Source organism: Podarcis gaigeae (genome assembly GCF_964106915.1).
Source record: "Podarcis gaigeae genome assembly, chromosome: 3".
Classification (NCBI taxonomy): Eukaryota; Metazoa; Chordata; class Lepidosauria; order Squamata; family Lacertidae; genus Podarcis; species Podarcis gaigeae.
Genome location: NC_139680.1, coordinates 90,025,591 through 90,049,875, shown reverse-complemented (window position 1 = coordinate 90,049,875; position 24,285 = coordinate 90,025,591). Strand labels below are relative to the sequence as shown.

The 24,285-nt window shown below is 43.0% G+C and overlaps 1 protein-coding gene and 1 long non-coding RNA gene across 2 annotated transcripts in view; one reads left to right on the top strand and one right to left on the bottom strand.

The window, feature by feature from the left end:
* LOC310841384 (calpain-14-like) overlaps window positions 1–11,699 on the top strand; it is a 44,662-nt gene extending 32,963 nt beyond the window's left edge. The window contains exons 17-22 of the mRNA XM_083732364.1: window positions 1,449–1,513; window positions 3,637–3,705; window positions 5,230–5,308; window positions 8,254–8,370; window positions 8,823–8,878; window positions 9,840–11,699. Coding sequence (XP_083588490.1) covers window positions 1,449–1,513; window positions 3,637–3,705; window positions 5,230–5,308; window positions 8,254–8,370; window positions 8,823–8,878; window positions 9,840–9,866 — 413 coding nt within the window. The 3' untranslated portion in view covers window positions 9,867–11,699. The remainder of the gene's footprint in view (window positions 1–1,448; window positions 1,514–3,636; window positions 3,706–5,229; window positions 5,309–8,253; window positions 8,371–8,822; window positions 8,879–9,839) is intronic.
* The window catches only part of LOC310841650, a 248,280-nt gene that overhangs the window by 68,028 nt on the left and 155,967 nt on the right, over window positions 1–24,285 (bottom strand). The gene's annotated exons all lie outside the window — the stretch shown is intronic.

Here is a 24,285-nt window from a genome sequence, read left to right as displayed (position 1 = left end):
AGGTTAGCATCCCATAAAAATATTGAGCACCGTGAATAGCTTAAGGGCAGCCTGATTCCTTATATCCCTAGCCAATCACTGAGCTCTTGGGGGGAGTCTTTGTTGATGGTCCCCGTATGGCTAAGATGCACGTCTCATATCTGCTAGAAATCGTGCATTCAATGTTGCAGGACCAAACCTGCAGAACTCCACCCCAACTGAGATTAGACCGGCACCCTCCTTGTTGAACTTCAGGTGCATGGCAAATACCAGCAGGCATTTTGTGTTTGATTCCATGATGCATTTTTGTATTGCTTATTCTCTACATGGTTTATTTTGATGTACGCCGCTTAGAAATGCTAACTATTAAGCACTATGTAAATGCCTCTCAATAAGCGAAAGGCAGATATGGGTTCCAAGAAAGCCCAGTTCTATTTTTCCTCCGGGCTGTTCTACCTCCAGATACACACAGCTTACAGACCGAGCATAGCCAATAAACAAGGTAGACGATTCCTAATTTATAAATGGATAAGATCTGAAACTGTTGACGCTAATGAGATAAAAGCTCTTGTGGCACAGGTTCAGAGTAAACAGAAAGCAAAACAGAACCTTTCTCTCTATTCAGGGTTTTGGCTTCTTTTAGGACTGAGGGTGAGATGGCTATTTTATCTGTGCTCGAGTATCTTTCCAAAGTAACCCATCAGACACCGGGAAATCTATAAGGAAACTAACCAGGCTGTGCTGCTCATCTTTTATTCTTCATAGGCAATCAATTTTAAGGCTTTCATTTCCAAACTTTACAGTGCATGATTCATATTTAATAAACAGGGCTATAATGAGATTAAAACATTGTCGGTTTCTGTAGAGAAGGGATCGGTGAGTTATGAGCCTGTTGCCTGCTCCATGGAAGTCTGCAGGCAATCTATAATCATGATTTGCAACAAGATTAGACTCCCTTTCTGTTCCATTTCTTGTCATTCGCTTATCGCTAACCGAGGCTCGGCTCTGTGTTTTTAACTCGTCTGTTTGGTCTCCTAAGAGAGGCAGAGGACACAAAACTTGTCAGATTTATCCCTGGTTGTCGTCTATTGCTGCTAGTCGAGCTACACAAGGGACAAATCAAGCAGAAAAAGGCAAAGACAAGACTTCTCCCAAGGTCAATCAGACACAGCCGCCTGTGCACATTTCCTTGGGATTGCATGTCATTGAAACTGGCGGACTTGAGCCATACCCAAATACAAAGGCATAGGCTGGTTTCTGTTCTTGCTGACATCTCCTGTAACAGTCTGCACCAGAACCTTTGTGTCTATCTCTCCTGTTGAAGGCAGTTGCATGTGAGCATGCTGGTGATGCACTCTGTTCCAAAGAGGGCTACCATTACCACTTGGGACCCGGATATTATTCTCCTGCTTGTGGATTTGCTTTGTCTCCCTATTCTCATTCAATTATTCTTTTTTCCCCCTTTCCAGAGCTTCAGAACCATGGCCCGAGATTTAGCCTGGATTCCTGCCGGGGTATATTGGCCCTCTTAGATGTATCCTGCCTTCTTGGTTTATTTTATTTTATTTTTTACAGTGTATATCTTTATTGATTTAAAATAAATACATTTATGGGAAAACAGACAAACAAACAGACATACAGTCAAACAAACAAACAATAGAAAATCAGACAACCACAATATTAGAAACAACAAAATTAATATAACTAACATCCTTTATACTCCGGATACTGAAAGCAATTATAAAACTTATAAAGAAAAGAATTAAAAATGACTTCCAATTCATCTCACTGTACTTTATCAATTACCTTATACCACACAGTTACATATTTCTTATATAGTTTCTTTTACCCTCCCTACGACCTTATATTTATACAATACAAGGATCAGTCTAATTCTGCCAAGATGTTTCCTTTTATACAATAGTTTTTAAAGGATTCTTTAAAGATTCTCCAATCCTTATAGACTTTTTTGTTTTGGTTGGCCTCTTATCCTTCTTGTCATCATCTTGGTTTAGCTGTAGCTGTGCTTTGGTGTTTGCCTGAACACACAAATATCTATCTGTGGATGAGGGGCAGGGGGCAGCTGACACGTTCCAGTGCCTGTTGTCCCACCTGCTCAATCCTTGACCCTTCCCATATTGAGCTGTGAATGTCTGCAGGAAGCTTTTACCTGTTTTTAGTTGAACAAGACTGGGGACCCTGACAAAGTGGGGGCGGGGGGAAATCTTGCAAGATGTTCCAGTCCTGTTCAAGCAAAAATGGCTTGCAGACCTTCCATGCTCAATACGGGAAGGTTAGGGGCTAAGAAACAGGGTGAATTAAAGGGTGATGTCATGGATAGATAGGGTTTGCATTCCCTATGCCCCTGTTTTAGTCCACAGGTATAACCCACACATGAATACCTGGTTCTGTCGGGCAGATAGCCAAATAATTGACCAATGTTTTGGCACTGAAGAAGGGGGTTGCTTTCTTTTGACAGTTTCAAAATATGGAATAGTTACATATTCAACTCCTTTGAATTGTAGGGAGGTAGAGAAATGGGAATGAGAAAGGCAGTGTGTGCAGGCAGAGTCCATAGGGCTTTCTGGGAGATTTCCCATCCAGATTCTGAGCAAACTCAGACCAGCATAGCGTCAGTGAGATTGCTGGATCATGTCTCTCTGGACCAGACCCTGAGACCAGGGAGTGACTGTCTCCTTGCTCCTGAGCAGTAGTGCCTGAGCTTTTGACATTTGTTTTACTCTTCCCACCTTGTCCCTTGTCCCTGTTTATTAAAATGTAGGCCTGCAGGTAGGGTGTCTTGTTTTAATTTCCTTTTTGTCTGAACAGCAAGGTACGAATGCTATAAAATGAATGAATGAATGAATGAATGAATGAATGAATGAATGGTGGATGGTGAGTTGTTATAGTCTGGGTGGTTTTGCTCACCTGGCTTCCTCACACCATTGTCTGCTATTGCCCCTGAGTCTCATTCCCATTTCCTCCTATTGAACATCCGATTGCCATTCCCATTTCCTCCTATTAAAGCTACAGACCTTGGAAAGATTGGTAGTCTAGGAATGGGGTAAGGAGAGAAGGTAAGACTCCTCCTGAGATCTCTAAAGCATGCCAGGCAACCCGGCTGAGACTTTAGGAAGGATGTCTGGTGGAGGCCAGGATGTCTCTCTTTGTAACCAAGGCTGCGATCCCACCCTGGGAGAAAACCCCATTGTACTCAACAGAACTTACTTCTGAATAGACACAGTTACAATTGTGCTGAAAGTTGCTCTTATAAAGGCTAAATCTGAGTAAACAGTGTATGTGCTTGTTTTAACTCTCATGAATACACAGTCCATAGTTTGCTTTGTGCTGCCTTTGAAGTTAATGAGAAAATGCTCATTGATTTTAGGAAAAGGAAGAGTAGCCCCTGGGGCAAGGTTCAAAGACCTCTTGAAATCAATAACATAGCTTTGACTTTGGTTGCATTAGGCACTAGGTCACATTTTTAGTGGAAGTACAAAAAACGAGAAATTCCCCCGGTGGCTTCTCTCCTTTTAATCCAAAGTCTTTGACTTTGCTGCTCTCAGGTTGGTCTAATCAGAACTTTTCCAGGTTCACTCATTCTCCCCCAGCAACAAACTTCATTTGAATATTGTACACCTTGACCACACAATTCAGTTTAATAACACTGGCACCTTGAGCATTCAAGAATTTAGATGCCTATGGAAGAAGCTGCTTCAGTACAAGGTAAGAAGTGTGTGTGTGTGTGTGTGTGTGTGTGTGTGCCAGTTGAGTGGGTGGAGATTCCATGGATAAGAACCTCATTACTTTCTCACCATTTTTTGAAGCTCCTCTAGTACTGGAGTTGAGAGGGAGGCAATGGGGCAATTGCCTCCTTCCTCTCCCAGTTCTATTACTGGTGCTGGCATAGGGAGGAGGGGTGGGGGGAAAGGGCAGGTATCACTACCACTCTGAGAAGGTTATCTGAAGAAGTGTGCATGCACACGAAAGCTCATACCAAGAACTAACTTAGTTGGTCTTTAAGGTGCTACTGGAAGGAATTTTTTTTTGTTTTGACTCTGAGAAGGCTGAGCCACCCCCTCTTTAAAATACCAGGGTGGCACCAGCTGGAAACCATACTGGGCAGTTAGGCATTGCGACCTGCCTCCTCAGCCTCAAAGCTGTGCTTTTTCTGGAGATCCCTGGGGTCCTATAATTGCCAGTGGTGGAAAAAAGGATTTCCTATAGGTGAGCAGGCAAAGATGCTGTGTGTGTCCCCCACCAGGTTAAGCTTAGCCTGGCGTCATGTTCTTCCCAACCACTTTTTTACTGTTTTAAAAATAATGCCTAACGGGATGTGGACAGAATTCTACCCTGGCTGCCAGAGGTTTTTGTGGCATCCAGAAAAAAAGTTTTTTTTAAAAAAGAGCTGCTGTCAAGGCGACATTTGGGGGGGGAGAGAAAAGGAAGGAAAGAACCCACTGCTAGCCACCACAGCCAGCTTAAGCACCTTCTCCCCCTGCCAAAATCTTTCATGCAACAGTCCTGCTCACAAGCCAGAAAAAAGCAACATAGAACCACCAACCCATTTGCCACCTGCAGATGGGAGTGGCAAAGTTAGGAGTGCCATTTTGAAGTTCAAAGCTAGCCCAAATATTTCAACAGGAAACTAAACACTGCAGCCTACATGAATTAAGCAAACAGGCACAATCTTTCTTATTGTGCATAATTTAGTCTATTGTTTTGCACTGTTTTATTCTGCTTCTTCTAGGCATGGGCAGGAACAGGGCAATGTTTTGGCCTCTGTCCTGCCTTGAAATGGCTCCCCCCCCATTGAGGGATGGGGAGCTAAAGGTGGGCTAGGAACTTGAGCTGCATCAAACCTGAACCAGATGCTCTGTCACTGAGCTATGACCTCTCCCACCTCTCTCTCTCTCTCTCTCTCTCTCTCTCTCTCTCTCTCTCTCTGCTTTTGTATGTGTGCGTGCGTGTGTAGTTCAGGTAGCCAGACAGACACAGAGAGACAGATATATTTCCGATGGTCCTATCAATTCCCCATCTGCAGCAAAATGGATAACTCTGTTGTTTTGCTTTTCAGGCTAGGCAGTCTGCCAGCATTGTCTGCTTCCCTCAGGTGGCCTCAGGACCTCTGCACCCTTTGCATTGAATGAAGAAAGGGGTGGCAGTGGTGCAGGTGTAGCCAGCTGAGGGGTGAATGGGTTGGTGTGCCCTGCTTACTTAGTTATCTTCCTCTTTAATTTTTTGTGACAGGCAGTTTTCCAGAAAAATGATATTCAGCAAACAGGAACCTTGGATCAAGTAGAGCTGCAGGCATCTGTGCAAGAATTAGGTGAGGAAAAAGGAAGAGTTTTGTTTTTGTAGCATTCAAGCTTGCAGGAGTCCCCCAGGCATTTTGTTGGCTTCTGTGAGCTGGTCTTGTGTTCTTTGGTCCTTATGGGATCCAGTCTGACTTTCTTCCAGAAAGAGCTGCAGAGATGAGGACCCTGTGACTCTCCAAGTAGAGCTCCCATCAGCTCCAAGCCCATGTGGCCAATGATCAAGGATGATGGGAGTTGTAGTCTAGCGACATCTAAGGGTACCACATTGGCCCTTTCCCCTGCTGTAAGATATGCTGGGCATGTGCTGAAACCTCCTGTGCTGGACTGATGCTGTGATATAGATTACATAGTCTTCCTAGGTCAGTGATGGAAAACCTGTGGTCCTCCAGATCTTGTTGGGCTTGCATCTCCCAACAGCCCCAGCCAGCATCCCAATGGCGATGGAAGCTGCAGTCCAACAACATCCTCTAAAGGCAAATTTTGAGCAAGAAAACATTTGAGCTACAAACACAGTTTTCAGCATTGTCCTATCATCAGGTTATCTGTTTGGTTGCAGGTTGCTCTGAGTTGCCTAGGGCAAGATAAAGTGGCTAGCAGATTTAATAAATAATAATTATCCCTGATAAGGGCTTGGAATCCACCTCTTTCTACCAGCTTCACTCATGGGATTCCCATTTATCCATAGAGTGGTGTCCTAATTAATCTGATGTCCCACTACTCACATTTGCTATGTGTCAGTCAAATACAGTGGTACCTCGGGTTAAGTACTTAATTCGTTCCAGAGGTCCGTTCTTAACCTGAAACTGTTCTTAACCTGAAACACCACTTTAGCTAATGGGGCCTCCTGCTGCCGCCACACCACCGGAGCACGATTTCTGTTCTCATCCTGAAGCAAAGTTCTGTAACCTGAAGTGTATGTAACCTGAAGCATATGTAACCCAAGGTACCACTGTAGTTAATATATAACCCAATGCAAGCAGCATAGATCTGTTTTGCCAGATCTCTGAATCGTCACACATTTTAGATCAGACCAGATAAACTACACGCTCAAAGAACACAGTAGCAGATTCATTAACCTACACTGCTCAGACCTGTTTTTGGAAATGTAAGTTGTTTGTCCCACTAGATTTTTCTCAAAATGAGCTGAATTGAATCTGAGGATTAATTTTCAGCCACAACTTTTGGCTCTTCAATAATTATGCTTGATTCAAAAATGGCTGTAAGGTAAATGGTGGCAAGGTGCAGGGAAAGCAGCTTTGTTAAATGAGATTAGTACAGTTCACAGTGACGCTGGAGCTGGAGCATAATTAACTTAATTTAGCTTGAAACTAAAATATAGAAAGCACTATAAAAGTTACACTTCAAAACTGTATACGAAAAGAAATGAAATTAGAATTCATTACAATTCACTTGCTACACCGTATGACAACAATAAGCCAATCATCACCAGAAGTGTAATGCAATTAAAAATACAGCATTTTGAACATCAAATTAACAAACTTTGTGTGATTAAATTAAGAAATGCATTATTAATTGATTTAGTGCGCTTCTGTCGCATATTCCATTGCTCTTCATGTAACAGATGCTTAAATCCCAGTGATTCTCAGCGCTTTACTTTCATGTGCTTCATGGCAGTAATTTCCTAATTGATGGCATGCAAATTTCTGTGTGGTTCTGGGGAAGGGAGGGATGGCTTCCTAATTGAAGCATAGTTGTCTTCCAGCATTATCACTGCCACCCTTTCCACTGTCTTCATATGTAAGTTACAGATAGGTAGCCGTGTTGGTCTGCCATAGTCAAAACAAAAAAAATTCCTTCCAGTAGCACCTTAAAGACCAACTAAGTTAGTTCTTGGTATGAGCTTTCGTGTGCATGCACGAAGAATGGTATCTGAAGAAGTGTGCATGCACACGAAAGCTCATACCAAGAACTAACTTAGTTGGTCTTTAAGGTGCTACTGGAAGGAATTTTTTTCATATGTAAGGCCAGTGTAGTTAGTTTCAGCCTATGACCGGCAAGAACCAGGTTAAAATCCCCACTCAGCCATGAAACTTATTGGGTGATTCTGGCCTGTCGCTATATTTTAGCCTCTCCTACCCCACTGAGTTGTTTGAAGGGATTCAAGATGGAATGATATCAATGTAGTAAATAATATAACTAGGACTATCCACAATCGAGTGCAACTTTCTGCCCATGGCAGTGGCTTGGTTCTGTCAGGGTGCTGTCAGCGGCTCCCGGCTGGTTGCCCAGGAAAGTATAAAGACAAGGAAAAGTTTCATACCATCCTTTTTTATTTCAATCTTTACAGAGAGGCTGTAGAACCCAGCCCCTTGGATAATGGCCTTGTCCCGAATAAATCTCCACCCCCCGTCTCTCCCACTTCCTCATTCGTCATTCTCATTGTTTCTTCTACGGGTGCTGCTACGTGCCCTCTGTCTTTGGGCTCTTTGCTCTCCTACTTTTAAGGCTTGCCAGGTTCTGGGAGATGGAGGGTTGGGAACGCTTTCTAATAACAACGTGTCAGCCGGGTGTTGTTCCGGCTCTCCCATGATTTCCCAGCTTTTCCCTTCATCTGCCTCTGAGCTGCTATCTCCCTCAAATGCCTGTTGTAAATCTGTACTGTCTTCCTCTTCCTCCTCCGTGGAAGGGTCAGGATGGGGAGAGGCGGTCTCCACCATTCCTCCTCTGCCGAGTCCCTGAGAGGTTCACACCCCTCTGATTAAAAGCAGCATGGTGTTTTTGTAGCTGTAAGAATGAATGAGCAGTTTAGCCACAATAGGTGGCTAAGCAGCTTTCTCACCAAATGGGAGTTAAGTGTTCTGCACTGGGGGAGAAAGGTGGATAAAATTAAATACATGAAAAGCAGTCCAGAACTGACTGTTTGCACTGTGATTGTATGTGGAAAATCTGAGCATTAAGCCTAAATGTCTTTGGGGGTTTTCTTATCTTACTAAAGGAATCTCCCTCAGCAATGAACTCTGCAAGCTGCTGGCCATGCGATATGGGAACCCTGGTCTGAACATCACCTTTGAGAGCTTTGCCTGCTTCATGCTGCGTGTGGAACTCATGATGGGTGAGGAGGCAGATGACTATTTCTTTCATGTGGGACTCCAAGCAAAATTGGGTTTCAGTCGCAAGTCCTCTGTCTGTAACATAATGACTGTCTTTGGACATTAAGGAGAGAGCAACACCGTGCATTTAAAGCACATTCAACACACCTTCAAAGCACATGACTTTCCCCAAAGAATCCTGGGATTTTTAGTTTCTTAAGGGTGCTGGGAATTGTAGCTTGTTGAAGGGGAAGCCACAGTTCCCATTATTATTTGGTGGAAAACATGCACTTTAAATGTGCTTTAAATGGATGGTGTGGATCTGCCCTGAGATAAACGATAGCTTACTAGAATGAGCCCAGGTGAGCCATGGGCTCCCACACTTCCTCTGTTCTTCTCAAGCATGGCTATAAGTAGCAGATTATCCTTTCCTGAGAATCATCATATCAGTTTCCCTCATTTCTTCCTTTTGCAGAGGCCTTTCACAATACGAGTAAAGATGGCAAAGGAATATATCTTCAAGAGTCCGAGGTAAGGACACACACCTTATTTTCTAGCTGTAGCACAGTGCCAGCTGTTATGGAACACAGGGTCTCCTGTTTAATATCCCAATGAATGGAGCACCTCTTGGTTGTATAACTCTCAAATGATTGCAGTGATTGACAGGACAATGAAACCCTTGGGTCAAGAGCTCTTCCAGGAGCTTGGCTTCCTAGGTTCATCTGTGGGGATGGAGGATAATTTTATACAGTCCGCATTATAAAGCAAACCAACTTAGCTCCAGAACTTCCAAGTAAACCAGAAAGCAGTTAATAAGTGGATTTCATACTTCTCTGAATTTTGCAGGGTGCTAAACTATATCTGTTGCATGATAAATGCAAAACAACAACAACAACCCCAAACTACCCTTCCTATTTTAGGGGGAAATTTGTACAAAATGCATATTTTAGGTTCAATTTAAATGCAGAGTTCTTTTTGTTTATTTCTTATAAAAATCTGCAATGAATGGAACAAACTTATTTTTGAATATGTACAAAACCGTTGGAACAGAAATAAGTTGATTCATTCGATCTAGAGACAGAGTTACTGAATGGTTGAGCTCAGAAGGGACTACACTGACTACTGTGAACTATACCAGGCACACCATATCTGGGAATGATAGCAAAGTCTGGGCCACAAGAACAGAGCTGCTCCTGCCACACAGGTCTTCCTGAAGTTGGCTGGGTTGATGGCAGAATTATCATAAGAGGAGGCTTTGATGGAGATGCCCTTCTTCCTTGCTGATGGCAGCGGTGGTTCTGCCTATCTTGGTCTTGATGGACCAATAGATAGATCTGCTCTAGGGGTGCCCACCTCCATGGACCAGGTCATGTGAAGGAACCAATAGCAATGACTAGGTCAGGTATAACAGGAAACCATTTCATAGGCTAGCCCCTAGTGCAGTAGAGCAGGATAAAACCATTTTAATGCATTTCTCCTTGGTATTCGGCAGTGGATGATGATGACTCTCTATTCATGAAGTATAGCAAAGGAGAAGAGTTGAGCCAAGCTACCTGGCCCCTTCACAAGGACAGAAGTGACATCCTTTTATCTGTATATGGGGGACATTTTGAGTCCAGCTTTATGACTCTTGTGGAATTTGGAAGAGCTTCATTCACTGGGAGCAGCTCCATTGATGTCTCTTGGGACTGCTTGTGGGTGCAGCATGGACAATGGCCAGAAATCATAAGGTCATGCTTCTAGCATACTGACTGAGGCTTCTTTAAAAAGTGCTTCCTTTAGAAGAAGAAGAAAAAACCTGAGTTACTGATCAAGCACCTGGGTGACAATGAAGACTGTGGTGTTAAGTCATGCGTCATTTCAATTCGTTGAGGAGTATCTGCTGTTAACCAGGATGGAATAGTTATATGACTGCAGCGAGGAACAGTGAGCAAGTGAACAAATACGAAGTGGCCTAAAGGGCCTTGCAGCAGCTCATTTCCAAGATGTACTTGCCTGAGTTGTAAGATTGGCTGTGGAAGCACTGCTCACCATCTCATTGTGGCAGCTCAGACAGGCAGTTACAAGAAACAGGGCCTTTTCAGTAGTGGCCCCAAAGCTTTGGAATACCTGGTAGAGATCTCCTTGGGCTCTTTATAAGTGTCTTTTTAGGTATCTGCTTCAACAAGCTTTGAATATCTGATTGATCTCACGGGCTGCTACTTTTAAAATGATATGGTTATTGTTGCTAAAACACTGTTTTCGGGTTGTTGTTTTTTAAAATGAGTTTTTATTATATTTATAATTTTGCTTATTCTTGTATTTATTATTTTGTAAGCCATTTTGAGAGCTTGTAATAGAAAAGTTTGCATAAAAATGAAGAACATTTATACTGACAGTCCTTCAGATTGTCTGCAAAGGTTAGGGTTCACATGTCCTTTTAGGTCATTATGGAGTGCCTTCTCCAGGCATCCCGCAATGCCTCATCCTCCCTTTGTTTCCAAGCTTGGATTTGAACATTGGGCGGCACTCTCCAAATTTCTTTCTTCTCCATTTGCATTTCCATTTGGGGCTGGAATAAGTAGCTGGCCTACTTACTCCAGCCCCAGTACAGTGTATTTATTTATTTATTGTTATTTTTAATTACTCATTGTAACAGGCATGAAAGAATCTGTGCTGTCCTTTGGGATTTGGCAGAGAGGGTCACAAGAACTATAGTTTGTGCCTTTCTGTTGCTTCCTGATGAGCAAACCACTGTTATCCTATATTTTTCAGCTGAGGTCAGTGATAAAATTGCTCTTCAGTTGCCACTGCCTACACATGTTGCTTTCAGAGCAGAATCAGGGCCTAAACTTTAATAACCAAGAAAACCCATGATTATGAAAGAGGAAAATCCTTCACAGAAAGTGGCTAAAATGCAGCTCTCAGTGGCTTCATTGGGTTTGGGATTTCACACAGCAAAACTTTTATTATTATAATAAAAAAATACAGTTTGTAATGTATTGCACAGGTTATGAAGGAAGCTATGAGATAGCTCAGTGAGACTCTTAACATGGGTTTGAGCCCCACGTTGCGCGAAAGATTCCTGCATTGCAGGGGGTTGGACTAGATGACCCTTGTGGTCCCTTCCAACTCTACAATTTATATGAGTCTCTGATTCCATGGAAATGGCTATAGCCAAGTACATATGTTCCATTGTGCTCCAATCATTATATGTATCTGATTTTTGTACACGCTTGTGCATTGCCTCCTTTTAACACAACTACGTGTAATTGCAGCATTATTGTGTGACTATTCATGCACCCTGAAGAATCCTCTGCTGATTATTCAATAAAGTTTTTATAACGCTAAGTAGCACTGAGATGTGTGAAAAGAGGTCTTTGTGAACTCATTGTATGCCTTAACTCATACAATGCAAACTCTGTTCTGTGGATCGCAAGGAAAGTGTTCTTGCCATGGTGCTTTCCTTGACATTTTTGAAAATTTTATACATCTAGCAGAGAAACACTTCCAGGATTCTGAAGCTATGACTCCTGTTTTCTGTGTGCATGGTGGGAAACAACACACAATCTATCTTGGGGGGAGGGATGCATTCATTTATATTGAGAGGTACTTCTACACCATCACACTTTTCACTGGGTGCATTAGCAGAAAGAATTACAAGGACATCACTGTGTAGCTGGAGACCTGGATGAGAAGTCTTTCATGGAGACAGAAGAACAATGTGGAAAACAGAGCATACAACACAATGAATAGAGAAGGTAAGCCAATATGGCAATTAATAATATAGAAATCAGGAGTAATTCAAGAATCTAGCCCCCAAATTCTCAGAATACAAAAGAGTTCATCTTGTATGTATAATACAACTGGAGGCATAATAAAATGCATATGGAATTTGGAAGGCTCTTATATCCTTTTGCAAGAGGTCGATTTTTCGGCAACTTCAGTGATCTACAACTATTGGATTTATTTATTCACATGTTCTTTGCGTGGCCAGGAGTCAGGGATGATAGGAATCTAGCAACATCTAGAGGGCCACAGGTCCTAAAGTGCTGGTCTAGGACTTGGGAGACCAGAGTTCCACTCCCCATTTAGCTATGAAGCTTGCAGGTGACATTGGGCCAGGCATTGTCTCTCAGCTTAACCTGCCTCACAGAATGGTTGTGCGAAAATGGGGAAGAAGAAAGCCATGCACTTTATGCTCCTTGCTGGAAAGGGGGACGGCCAATTAATAATAATAAAATGAATAAATTAAAAGTGGCTTTTTAAAAAACCCAGCTCTTGTCACTAGTGCTTATTCAGACAAGCTTCTGGACTGGGTCCTTTCCACAGATAGTGAGGATTGGGCCTGTTACATCTACCTCCCTGAAGCTCAGCACTGGCACTCAACAGGGATGCGTACTAAGTCCATACCTGTATTCGTTGTATACATATGGTTGCATTTCATCTGACCCATCTACTGCAATTATTAAGTTTGCTGATGACACCACCATAATGGGTTTAATTACAGGCAGAGACGAATCTGCGTACAGGGGGGGAGGTTCAAAAGGTATCCACATGGTGCTCAGAGAACAATCTGCACCTAAACATTGGCAAGACAAAGGAGATGGTGTTGGACTTTCAGAGGAAGAGAGGGGAGCTAGCCCCGTTGTTTGGGGGGGGGGGGCTGTGTGGAGACAATCTCTTCCTTTAAATTCCTGGGAGTCAATCTTAATGAAGACCTTACTTGGAAGGTCAATACAGCCCAGGAAGGCCCAACAGAGACTTCATTTCCTTAGGGTCTTGCGAAAGAACAATGTTAGAAAGCAACTGATGATTTCCTTCTATTGGTCCACGATAGAAAGTGTTTTCTCATACTGTATTACAGTGTGGTACCCTGGTTTGACAAGGGACGCGGGTGGCGCTGTGAGTTAAACCACAGAGCCTAGGGCTTGCTGATCAGAAGGTCGGCGGTTCAAATCCCGGCGATGGGGTGAGCTCCCATTGCTCAGTCCCTGCTCCTGCCAACCTAGCAGTTCGAAAGCACATCAAAGTGCAAGTAGATAAATAGATACCGCTCCAACGGGAAGGTAAACGGTGTTTCCATGCGCTGCTCTGGTTCACCAGAAGCAGCTTAGTCATGCTGGCCACATGACCCGGAAGCTGTACTCCGGCTCCCTCGGCCAATAAAGCGAGATGAGCGCCGCAACCCCAGAATCGGCCATGACTGGACCTAATGGTCAGGGGTCCCTTTACCCTTACCTTTAGCCTGGTTTGACAGCCATGGACAGAAAGTCCCTGCAGAGGGTGGTGAAGACAGCACATGATATCATGGGCTGTCCCCTGAGTCCGCTAGATGTCATTGCAGGAGATCGTTGCCTCAGAAGAGCGAGGAACATTCTCAGGGATGACTCACACCCTGGCCAGCACTTTTTTAAATCTCCTGCCCTCAGGCAGGAGATATAGAAGCATGATAAGCCACACCAACAGGTTAAAGAATGAATTGATTTTAGAATGTATTTCAATTAATTGATTGTGATTTTATGTAAACTGTGTTATTTTTACTGTTGTTAGCCGCTCTGAGCCCGGCTTTGGCTGGGGAAAACGGGATATAAATTATTATTATTATTATTATTATTATGAACAGTTTCTACCCGTGGGCCGTGAGGATGCTGAATGGAAGACAGCAACATTGCAGCTGACATTCGGGATTGGTGGTCGTACGACAGCACACAGAGTGTAACAAGGACGGAGAGATGGAGGGGGGGCCCTCATCTAATCTCACTGTAAACAAGTGGTACAGTGACAATAAAGTATTTCTATTAGAGATATCTGCCCCACCCTGCCAGATATGCCATGATTAGAGAAAGGCTGATTTTCCTAGCGAGTAGCTTTTTGCAGAATGAGATGCTGGAGAACGACGGGCTCCCTCCGCTTTTGCTTCCTGCTGCGTCTCACACTGGATTGCACCTGAAAAGGAACCTTGCCAAGCTTGAAGTTCAATTTATCAGCACAGTCAAGATTGATTTGTTACACCACCAATGCTGAGGAAATGAATGTCTCCATTCTATTCCCATCCAATCCCAGCAGATCTTTGTTTTCCTCAGGTCGCCTGTGTAATGTAAGACGCTGACGTTCCTCAGATAAAGCAGGGAGAAGCGGCGGCGGAGGAGGAGGGGGACTTCTGCAAAATACAAATTAACTGCCTGCATCCAGCAAATACATTACTAAAAATTAATGCTGGTTGGAATGTGAAGCGGAGCCCAAATACACCTGTGCCTGGCAATGAGGCAACTGCAGCTGCGTGATATGGGCAGGGGTGGGGTGGGGAGCAGAATACGGTAACTACTTTAAAGGGCAGTATTTGAATTAAAGCCAACATGAACATCTACATTTTGGCATTTTGTTCACAAAGGCCTTTGACCCTTATCGTCTGATTTGTTATCACCAGTCTGTATACATATGCTCTTAGTTCAGTTGGCTGTTTTCAAAATCAGATTTATTAATATTATTGGTGTTGTCATTTGACTGTTGTTATGTTTTGAGGTATCTAATACAGTTGTTAGCTACCTATTCACAGTGGTACCTCAAGTTAAGTACTTAATTCGTTCCAGAGGTCCGTTCTTAACCTGAAACTGTTCTTAACCTGAAGCACTACTTTAGCTAATGGGGCCTCCTGCTGCTGCTGCATCGCCAGAGCAAGATTTCTGTTCTCATCCTGAAACAAAGTTCTTAACCTGAGGTAACATTTCTGGGTTAGCAGAGTCTGCAACCTGAAGTGTATGTAACCTGAAGCGTATGTAACCCGAGGTACCACTGTATTTATTTATTTATTTATTTATTTATTTATTTATTTATTTAGGTGATTTATATACTGCATTTTTGGCAAAAAAAACCATTAAGCTGTTTGCCAAAAGGGCACGTTCAGATGTGGAGAAAATTGCATTCATTTTCCTGATTTTAATTCCAGGGCTTTTGTCACATTTTCTACTTTTACTTTCACGCTACAATACCTGTTGTGGACTTGTGGCTTTTCGACCAGTACACCATCACATTGTGCTAAATTTCACTCCCACCGGTGAGGGTGTGGTGTGATACAGCAACACACGTCACTGCACACAATGGCTACTTCCTCACCTTTTCCACACATCCATGCTTCTCTGTCCCCACATCATTCCCTCATGAAAACAGCAGGAAAGAACTGCATGCTGGTATACAGCCCCAGTTCCCATCATTTTACTCCTGCGATTTTCCAGGTTACAGAGGTTGCAAATGGATTCTCCCCACACCCCCTGGAATCAAATAATATGGAAATTAATGCTAAATAAGCACTATATTCCACTAGTTTTCCAGAAGTGGCTTTTACATGGTGTAAAAGCTAAAATATATTGTGGAAGTTAGAGAAATGGGGAAATGCAGTAAACTGCTGTGTGAATGCAGCTAAAGTATAATAAAGTATTACAAGTCATAATCAAAATACTTTAGGAAGGTCCACCGTTCGAAACAGTACAATTAATAACTGAACTTTATCACTCTGAACAAAGAGCAGAAGGTGCAAGGTGGCAGAGCATCAGTCTGAAGCCCTTGAGAGTCACTGCCAATCGATGTAGACAATACTAAGCCAGATAGACCAATGGCCTGACTCAATATAAGGCAGTTTCCTTTGTTGCTATGGGTTTGTGCCGGACATTTAAAATATCTAACCAATGAAGCATGCCAAACCTCTTTTTTTTTTGAGGGGGGGAGGAATACTCCAGAGGGTTGGAGAGCTCATTTTTCCTGTGATGTTTCTAGATTACAACAGGCAGAGTCTCTTCTGAAGATTACTTCAGCTGATTTGTCCTGTTGTAGGGGACGGGGGTTGCTAGGTGTCTTGGTCCCAATTGGTTTAGGATTTTATACATCAGCAGTAGAACTTTGAACATGGCTTGGTAGAAATAGGCAGCCAGTGCTGATATTTAAGCAACCAAGCAATCAAGGAAGCAAGAAAGAAAGCAAACAAACATATATATATATATATATATATATATATATATATATGAATGAATGAACCCCTGGATGGCTAAGTCCAGTCAAAGGTGATGATGGGCTGCGGTGCCATTCTTGCTTTTTAGGCCGAGGGAACCGGCATTTGCCCACAGACAGCTTTCTGGGTCATGTGGCCAGCATGACTAAACAGTTTCTGGTGCAACAAAACACTGTGACAGAAACCAGAGCACACAGAAAGGCCATTTACCTTCCTGCAGCAGTGGTACCTGTTTATCTACTTGCACTGGCATGCTTTCAAACTGCTAGGTTGGCAGGAGCTGGGACAGAGCTCACCCCTTCACGAGGATTCGAACCGCCAGCCTTCTGATTGGCAAGTCCAAGAGGCTCAGTGGTTCAGACCACAGCACCACCAGCGTTATATGACATATAAAGTTTCACATATGCATGACTAGATGGCACCACTCAGTAGTCTACCTGCAGCATCCTAATTGCAGCTTCCAAACCAAGCACAATTGCAGCCAATGCATGGGTCACAACCCCTTTTGAGAATATACCTGCTTTTGTGTGTGGGGGGGGGTATGTGTGGCAATATCAAATTTTAGCAGATCCCTATTTTCATCACCCACATTCAAGTTTCATTTACAAACAAACTGGATGCCATAAGGGAAAAACCAAAGGTCTGACATCTTACCTGAAGAAATTGATGTGCATTAGATTCAGGACCAACAGGACACTTCACCCCACAATACAAGTTGGACAAGAAGAGGCTGTTGAAGGCACCATTGTGAAAGTGAGGTTGTGGGGGAAGCTGGGACTTCTATGTTCATTTTGGATCCATGTATTTTAGAGTGACAGGATGGAGCCCCATTTAAGAAGCAACCCAATTCCAAGGAATTTGAGAGATGTTTGGGATCATTGGTAGAATGGATTATTGTTGTTCATCCAGTGTGGAAGGATCCTTCACTGGAAGTAGCAACACACCTTAGTTCCTATTAGAGGCTCACAGCCTACAGCCAAGTCCATGTACACAGGGAAGGGGGGAAACAGCATGAATTCTGTACCCAAATTCTATTAGAAGGAAATTCTGTCAGTATAAAGCATCATGCAGAAGTATTCTTATTTGCAAAATTTACTTGCTTCCAAAACTGAGGGAAAATCTATCCATTCATCCATCCATTTGTAGGATCCTGAATTGCAGGTAGATAGAAACTTGTGTCAGGAAGTACAGTATTCGCCATGGGGAAAGTACAGAGATCTGTCCAAGGTACTGAAGCCTCTGACCATTAATGTTTGCTCTTTCAATCCTGATCTAGACTCTGAGATGCCAAGAAACAACAGGGATCCATCTTTTCTCAGTAGTCACAAGAAAGAGACACGTTAAAGAAAAAAAATTATAAATTATAAAAGGCAAATTTCATAAGCAACAGTGACAAGAATGTGCAACCACCATTTTATCAGCTTTGGCTAATTAGGCATTTTCTGAGTGCACTGAGTAGGCAAGGATGTGTTTCAGGAGACCTGACACCCTTTGAACAACTTTGAAATGCTGCTCTGAGTTCAATAAAGCTATTTCGTTTAATGGGAAGGGGTGAGGGGATTAAAAAAAAAAGATGGGCAAATGATATAAGTGGTCAAGTAATTGTATCTCAGTGGGTATTCATATGACACTACAATTTTTCAGATTACATTTGCTGTAAAATACAGAAAAGCAAGTTACAAGGGCAACAAATATATTTAGAAGTATGTCTCAGGGGGTGTTCAACTCTTGCAAGCCTTAGGCAAATTAGAGAAGAGAAGCATTGCATACTCAAAATGAAGGAAAGTGATAGTGGGTGGGGGAAATGTGATTGCAATCTATGGTTCCTGCAGAGGCATTCTTGGAACCCTATGACAGCGCAGATTTCCCTTTCCAAAGCTGAAATGAAAGCATCTGCGTGGAGGCATCCTCCTTGCAGCTGTAGAAACTTCTGCCGGCATCCCTCCTCTGCCATTGATGTTGCAGCAGTGCAAAGGGCCAATGGGATTTAGCCTGTCCTGTTCCCCTGGGATGTGGTGGACGGGTGGAAATACATCAGCCCTGAAGCTAGCATACTTCTTTCCCCTCTTATTGGGATCAGGGGGGAAATGGTAAAATTCAAGCAAAGCCAACAGAGGACCAGTACTAAAGGGAAAACATCCCCTCCTTCTGTCCTGGCAGCATGAGCCCAGCAGTTTTGGATCTGGTAGTTTGTGGTTTGAGGACCCGGACTCCGCCTCAAGCAGGGGGCTTTAGCCCCCTGCCTCCCACTCACCTGGCTGGCGCCCACACCCACGGGTAGGCACCCAACCAGGTGCCTGCGACGGGGTGTGTTTAGCAGCCTAAATTGCTGCGGCACCTTTCTCCCTCGTCTCCTCGCTTTCCTTCCCCTGCCTCTGCCTTGGTGGCTGTTCGTTTTATTTTAATTTTTGGCCAGGGTGCTTGTACATTTCCCCCTCTATTGCCCTTGCCTGTCCGATTGCGTGGCTGGTCTGGGTGACTGAGTGGGTTTGCCTTACATTTTAATTTGTTGGCCAGGGTGCTTGTGCGTTTCCCCCCTCCATTGTCCTTGAGAGCCTGGATTGCTGAGTTGGTTAGAGCATGGTGCTGATAATGCTGAGGTTGCAAGTTCGATCCCTGTATGGGACAGCTGAATATTTCTGCATTGCTGGGGTTGGACTAGATGATCCTCAGGGTTCCTTTTCCTGTTCCTCTCTAACTTTAAGTCGTGTGTGTGTGTGCTTGCAGCATGTGTTTGTGCCTGCCGTTTATTGATTTATTACTCTTCTAGCGTGGGTTTAATTTACCCTGCCATCCCTTCCATTGGTACCACTTAAATCGGGAGCCCCCTGTAAAATTTTAAAGGCTGCCGGGGCTTGGAATAGACTGTGCGCTTAAACCTGTGCGCTCCCGACCACAACCACTCCCCTCTCTTGCAGGAGGAGAGTCTTTGTCTGTCTTCAATTCCTCCCTCCCCTTTGTTGGATTGCTCTTCTGATTTCCATTCTTGATGACCATGCCACACAGTTCCATATTTGGGGGTTGTATTGAAAATGATAGCAGGTGCAATGGGTTGTGTTTGTCTAACACTGCTACTATTACTTTCAACAATAGTTGAAAGATAGAGACTGGAATCCTATACATGTCTACTTGTGGGAAAGTCCATTTGAGTTTACTAGGGCTTACTTCTAGGTAATTGGGTATAGGATTGCACACCTAATCAAGACTAAGGATCTGGAATGCACATTGAATATTCTGTCACTGGGTTATAATCAGAAAGCACATGGAAAGAGCAACAAATAACCTATACGCACAGAAGTATTGCTATTAAAAAATGATCTGCAGCAAAAAAGACTGTACTGTGAAGAAATTATAATTAATGACTTTCTGAGGCAATGGGAACCATTCATTACCTTCTTGAGCCAATGTGTGTGTTACCAACTAGTTTTTTTTAATGTTCTTTATTAAGTAATTTATTACACTTCTCTTTTTTTTAAGTGTTGATATGAAAATCTAATCATTTCATTTTTCTCTCTCTTCCATAATTGTGATAGCCTATTAGGACTGCTAATAAATCTTAAAATTAAAAGATGAGATCATTGAGATGCTGGACGCTGCATCAGACACATAAAAGATGCAACCTTCACTAAAATCCTTCTGCGACAATTTTGCAGCTCAGCTGTTAAATTCAACCCTCAGCTTTATGAGAACCTGCTTTTAGAAACTGACCCTTAAATCTACCCTCCCAAAATATTGAAGTCGCCCACAGTAAAACAGAACAAGGCCTTCAACCCCAGAGTTCCCTTTGTCTCAGTGGGGCTGTGAGGTAAGGAAGAAGATGCTTCCAGCATCTCATTAATTCTAGGACTGATAATAAGCATCTTCCTGAAAAGAACTGTTGGAAAATGAGTTCTCTTTCCTTATATGAAGTTTTTGCACTCGTTACCAAGAATTTGCTGTGGCTCTGAGTCTGAAATGTGGCAAAATTTACATGCTTGGTTTATTTTTCTTCTCACGTTGCTTGAAAAATGTAACTGCTTCATCTCTTTGAACTAGATAGCAGGTCATTAGCAAGCCTCTGGAAATTCACTGCCTGCCAGAACAGACAATACTGGAGTAGATGGGCAAAATAATCACTTGGTATAAAGCAGTTGCTCTTAAGTATTCAGTGGTCTGTGTTTGCCTGAGCTAAGGATTCTGAGCCCGTGTTCTGATTCAATACATGATATCCAATCGCAGAATATTTCAGGATTTGGGCCTCTGCCATTGGCCCTTAAACTCTGAGTTATGATCCACAGCTTGGAAGTTTAGACAGCCAATCATGTTGGGAGTGGCCCAGGCCTTCAGAAATGTATATAAACAGTTGCTTTGCCCCTGTTGTCCAGTTCTGTTAGTTCAGTAAAAGTTCTTGCTGTTATCACTGTGTCTTGCCTTGTGGGAACCCAACTACACCTCAGTTCCTATGAAGGTATTCTGCAAAGGGCAATGAAGGACGGTCAGAATCATGGAATAGAAGCTGAAGGAGCTGGGTTTGTGTACCCTGGAGGAGAGAAGGCTGAGGGGAGGAGACACAGAGGATGGACAAAGATTTGTTCCTAATAGGCTGGCCTCCATTGGATCTAACACTCTTTGGCCCACCTGTGGTATATAGCCAGTGAAGGTGGTAAAGGGGCTAGTTTAAAAAACAACAACAAAAACAAAAACAGTGCTAAGCAGGCACAGAACCAGAAAATGGTGCTTATATCCCATTAGATAAGAAGGACCACTCTGCTCTACTTTGGATAAATTCATTGGAGATCATCTTTTGCAAGAGGGAAGCTACAATGGAAGTTGGAGAGCTGCAGCTAGCATCAGAAGTGCAGAGCTTCTCCAAATGTCCATAATTAGCAATATGCAAATTGAAGAGACAATGGGCCAGTTTCCCCCCCTTTTCCTCCATCCATATACGCACAGCTTAATTAGAAAAAGGCATGCAGAGCACATTGAAGATGCGAGAGGCTGTCTCTGTGCTCTTACATATGGCTCACTTCTAGGTCTTTAGACAAGTCTTAATCTGTTTTTATAAACAAATAACACAGTCATTTACATGAATAGCCCACATTTCTAATGCAAATCATCCTCCCTAGTGCATCTCTGCAGAGAATAATATTCTGTGTAATTACCACACATATTTACCAAATACATTTGCCCAGAGTAGCTCGCAGTCCATAAAAATCTATGGCTAAGCAGGCCTATTAACAGAGCTTCAGGTCCTGTGACATGGCTGGACATGCCTTGGGGATTTATATGTTCTCCAGCAGGTGCTCTCCTTGTGGAACGCCCTCCCATCAAATGTCAAGGAGATAAAGAACTACACATCTGAAGGGAGTTGTTAATGTTTGATGTTATATTATGTTTTTATGTGTGTTGGAAGCCTCCCAGAGTGGTTGGGGCAACCCAGCCAGATGGGCAGGGTAATCATCATCATCATCATCATCTTTGCCTAACCTACCTCACATGGTTGTTGTGAAGATAAAATAGGGACTGGGAAACCACGTATGTCACCTAGATCACCTTAGAGGAAAGGTGTGGTATAAATCAAATAAATGAATACAGTGGTACCTCGGGTTACAGATGCTTCAGGTTACAGACACTTCAGGTTACAGACTCCACTAACCCAGAAATAGTACCTCGGGTTAAGAACTTTGCTTCAGGATGAGAACAGAAATTGTGCGGTGGCAGTGCGGCGGCAGTGGGAGGCCCCATTAGCTAAAGTGGTACCTCGGGTTAAGAACAGTTTCAGATTAAGAACAGACCTCCAGAATGAATTAAGTTTTTAACCCGAGGTACCACTGTAATCCTCCAAGGCTGATATGACTTTAGGGAGTTGGGATGAACCTAAGGGTTGAGAAGGTGCTCTTGTGACATCATTGGAGATGATGTCAGGCACTGTCCTTCCGTACCTTGTAGTCTGAACTTCTCTTCTTCCAAATAGCAGCTCCTTTGCTCATAGGAAGGCTATTTAAAACCATTTGTAATTTGGAAATTGCTACGGGAGCTTGAAATCCTTCTAGGTCTTACCATTCCTAATTATGTTCTCATCCATATGCATCACCCACCTGCATGCTCGTTCACTGCGAAGAGATCAGAAGCCCAGCTCCGTAGAGCGGTTTCTTCTGCCGTGCTAGCTTGTAATGAAAACATGCAGGTGAAACTCACCACCTCCCCCTTCTGAACGGGATAATCTTCTTTGGCTGGAATGAACTTCGCTGATTTCTCCCAACACAATTAAGACAAATCCACCTGCTTTCTTGCTCACTGCCTGCCTGGATTGTTCCTAGCCAGAGGATTATTGCTTATTCAGTGGAAATTATTACCATGTCCTAATGGGCACGGCTAGAATCCCGATTGCCTCTTTTTACCTGTTTAGCTGGCATCTGTTGATCCGTCTGGTCTAGAGAAATCACCTGCGGGGGCTAGACAATTTGTACTATTTGGTATACCTCAGTGGAACAAGGTTTGGGGCCATAAATACCATTTTGTTGATGGGCTTTTAATGTACCCCACTCCATAAAGCCTGATCAAATCAATTCAGTTCACAAGAGCGTATTTCCTTAATTAATAAGAAAAGTAATATTCAGAGCCTCCTCCTCCTCCTTCTTGCTGAATTTTAAGGGGAAACCATTTGAAAAACTGCAAAATGTCCACAAAATGTCATTAATGTTGCCATCTTTACAGTGGAGATTCTTGCAGAAAATGATAAGTTTAATTTTCCATATTGGTTAATAAGATCATGACATTATGTTGAGCCTGAGATAGTGCATAACATTTTTGTTTCCAGCTAAGTAAAAAATATTTCTCTTAAAGAAATAATAATTCTCCTTTTAGATTAATATCTAATATTTTGTTTTAGCTTTACTAACCTTATATGCAGCTAATGGGCTGCAATCAATTACCAGCTTTTCTACAACTGTCAAGGATTGGAACAGAGTAGATACTGAGAGCTCTTTAAACCCCTGGGTCTCTCTTTTCTTTTTAAACTTTATAACAGAGCAGGCTATATATATAAAATAGTCAATATATCTCATTTCATCAGTGGACCGGGATGTCAGAATTACCATATCCAGAGACAGTGAACTTGTGAATACCTGATGTATCATCTTCAGGTCCTGTCAATGAGGTGTGCATAACTCAAGAGTAATTTACTACTGGGGATGTGATCAAAATGCTGGGGGAGATCTTGAGATGAAGAATGACATTGAGGAATCATTCCCAGAATGAAATGTTGTAGTTATAGGTGACTTCAGCTACCCTCACATAGACTGGCTACATATGTGCTCCAGTTGTGACACAAGAGGTAAAAGAGATACAATAAAGTACTCATTTACTCACTGCATACATATGGAAGTCACTCCTAAAGACAAAGGTGCCAACTTGAATAAAATATGGGGCAGGGGGACACAGGTAAGCCCTGCACTGCACAATCAATCACACAACATGGTGCACACACACCATTTTTTTGGGGGGGGGAGCAGCCCTCTCAAATATTTTATTGGGGACTGCGAAGGGACCTCAGCCCCTAGGAGTTGGCTTCTATGCCTATGCAGTTGGCTACCAATTTGATGGCTTTAAGAGAGGATTAGACAGACCCATTGTCAGGGACCGTGCTGTGGAGGGCTGCAAATTGGAAGAATGGTGGGAGTCACCTCCTCCTCCTGATCCTGATCCTGAATCTTCCCAGGAGCAGGAGGAGAGTATAGATTTGGAACAGTGGTTTGCAGAGGGGCATAGTTCAGAAGGCAGAAGCTGGGAAATATTGGATGGGGAGCAGCTAGCAGAGAAAAACACTGGAAGAGAGAGAAAGTTAGCAGATTCACAGTCTCTAGACAGCATTCACCCCCTGTCTCCAAAGTCAAGGAGAGCTCAGAAAGTGTTGGAACAGAAAGCCTACAAGCTCAGATTACAAGACGTAGGAGTGACGTAGATTACCATTTCT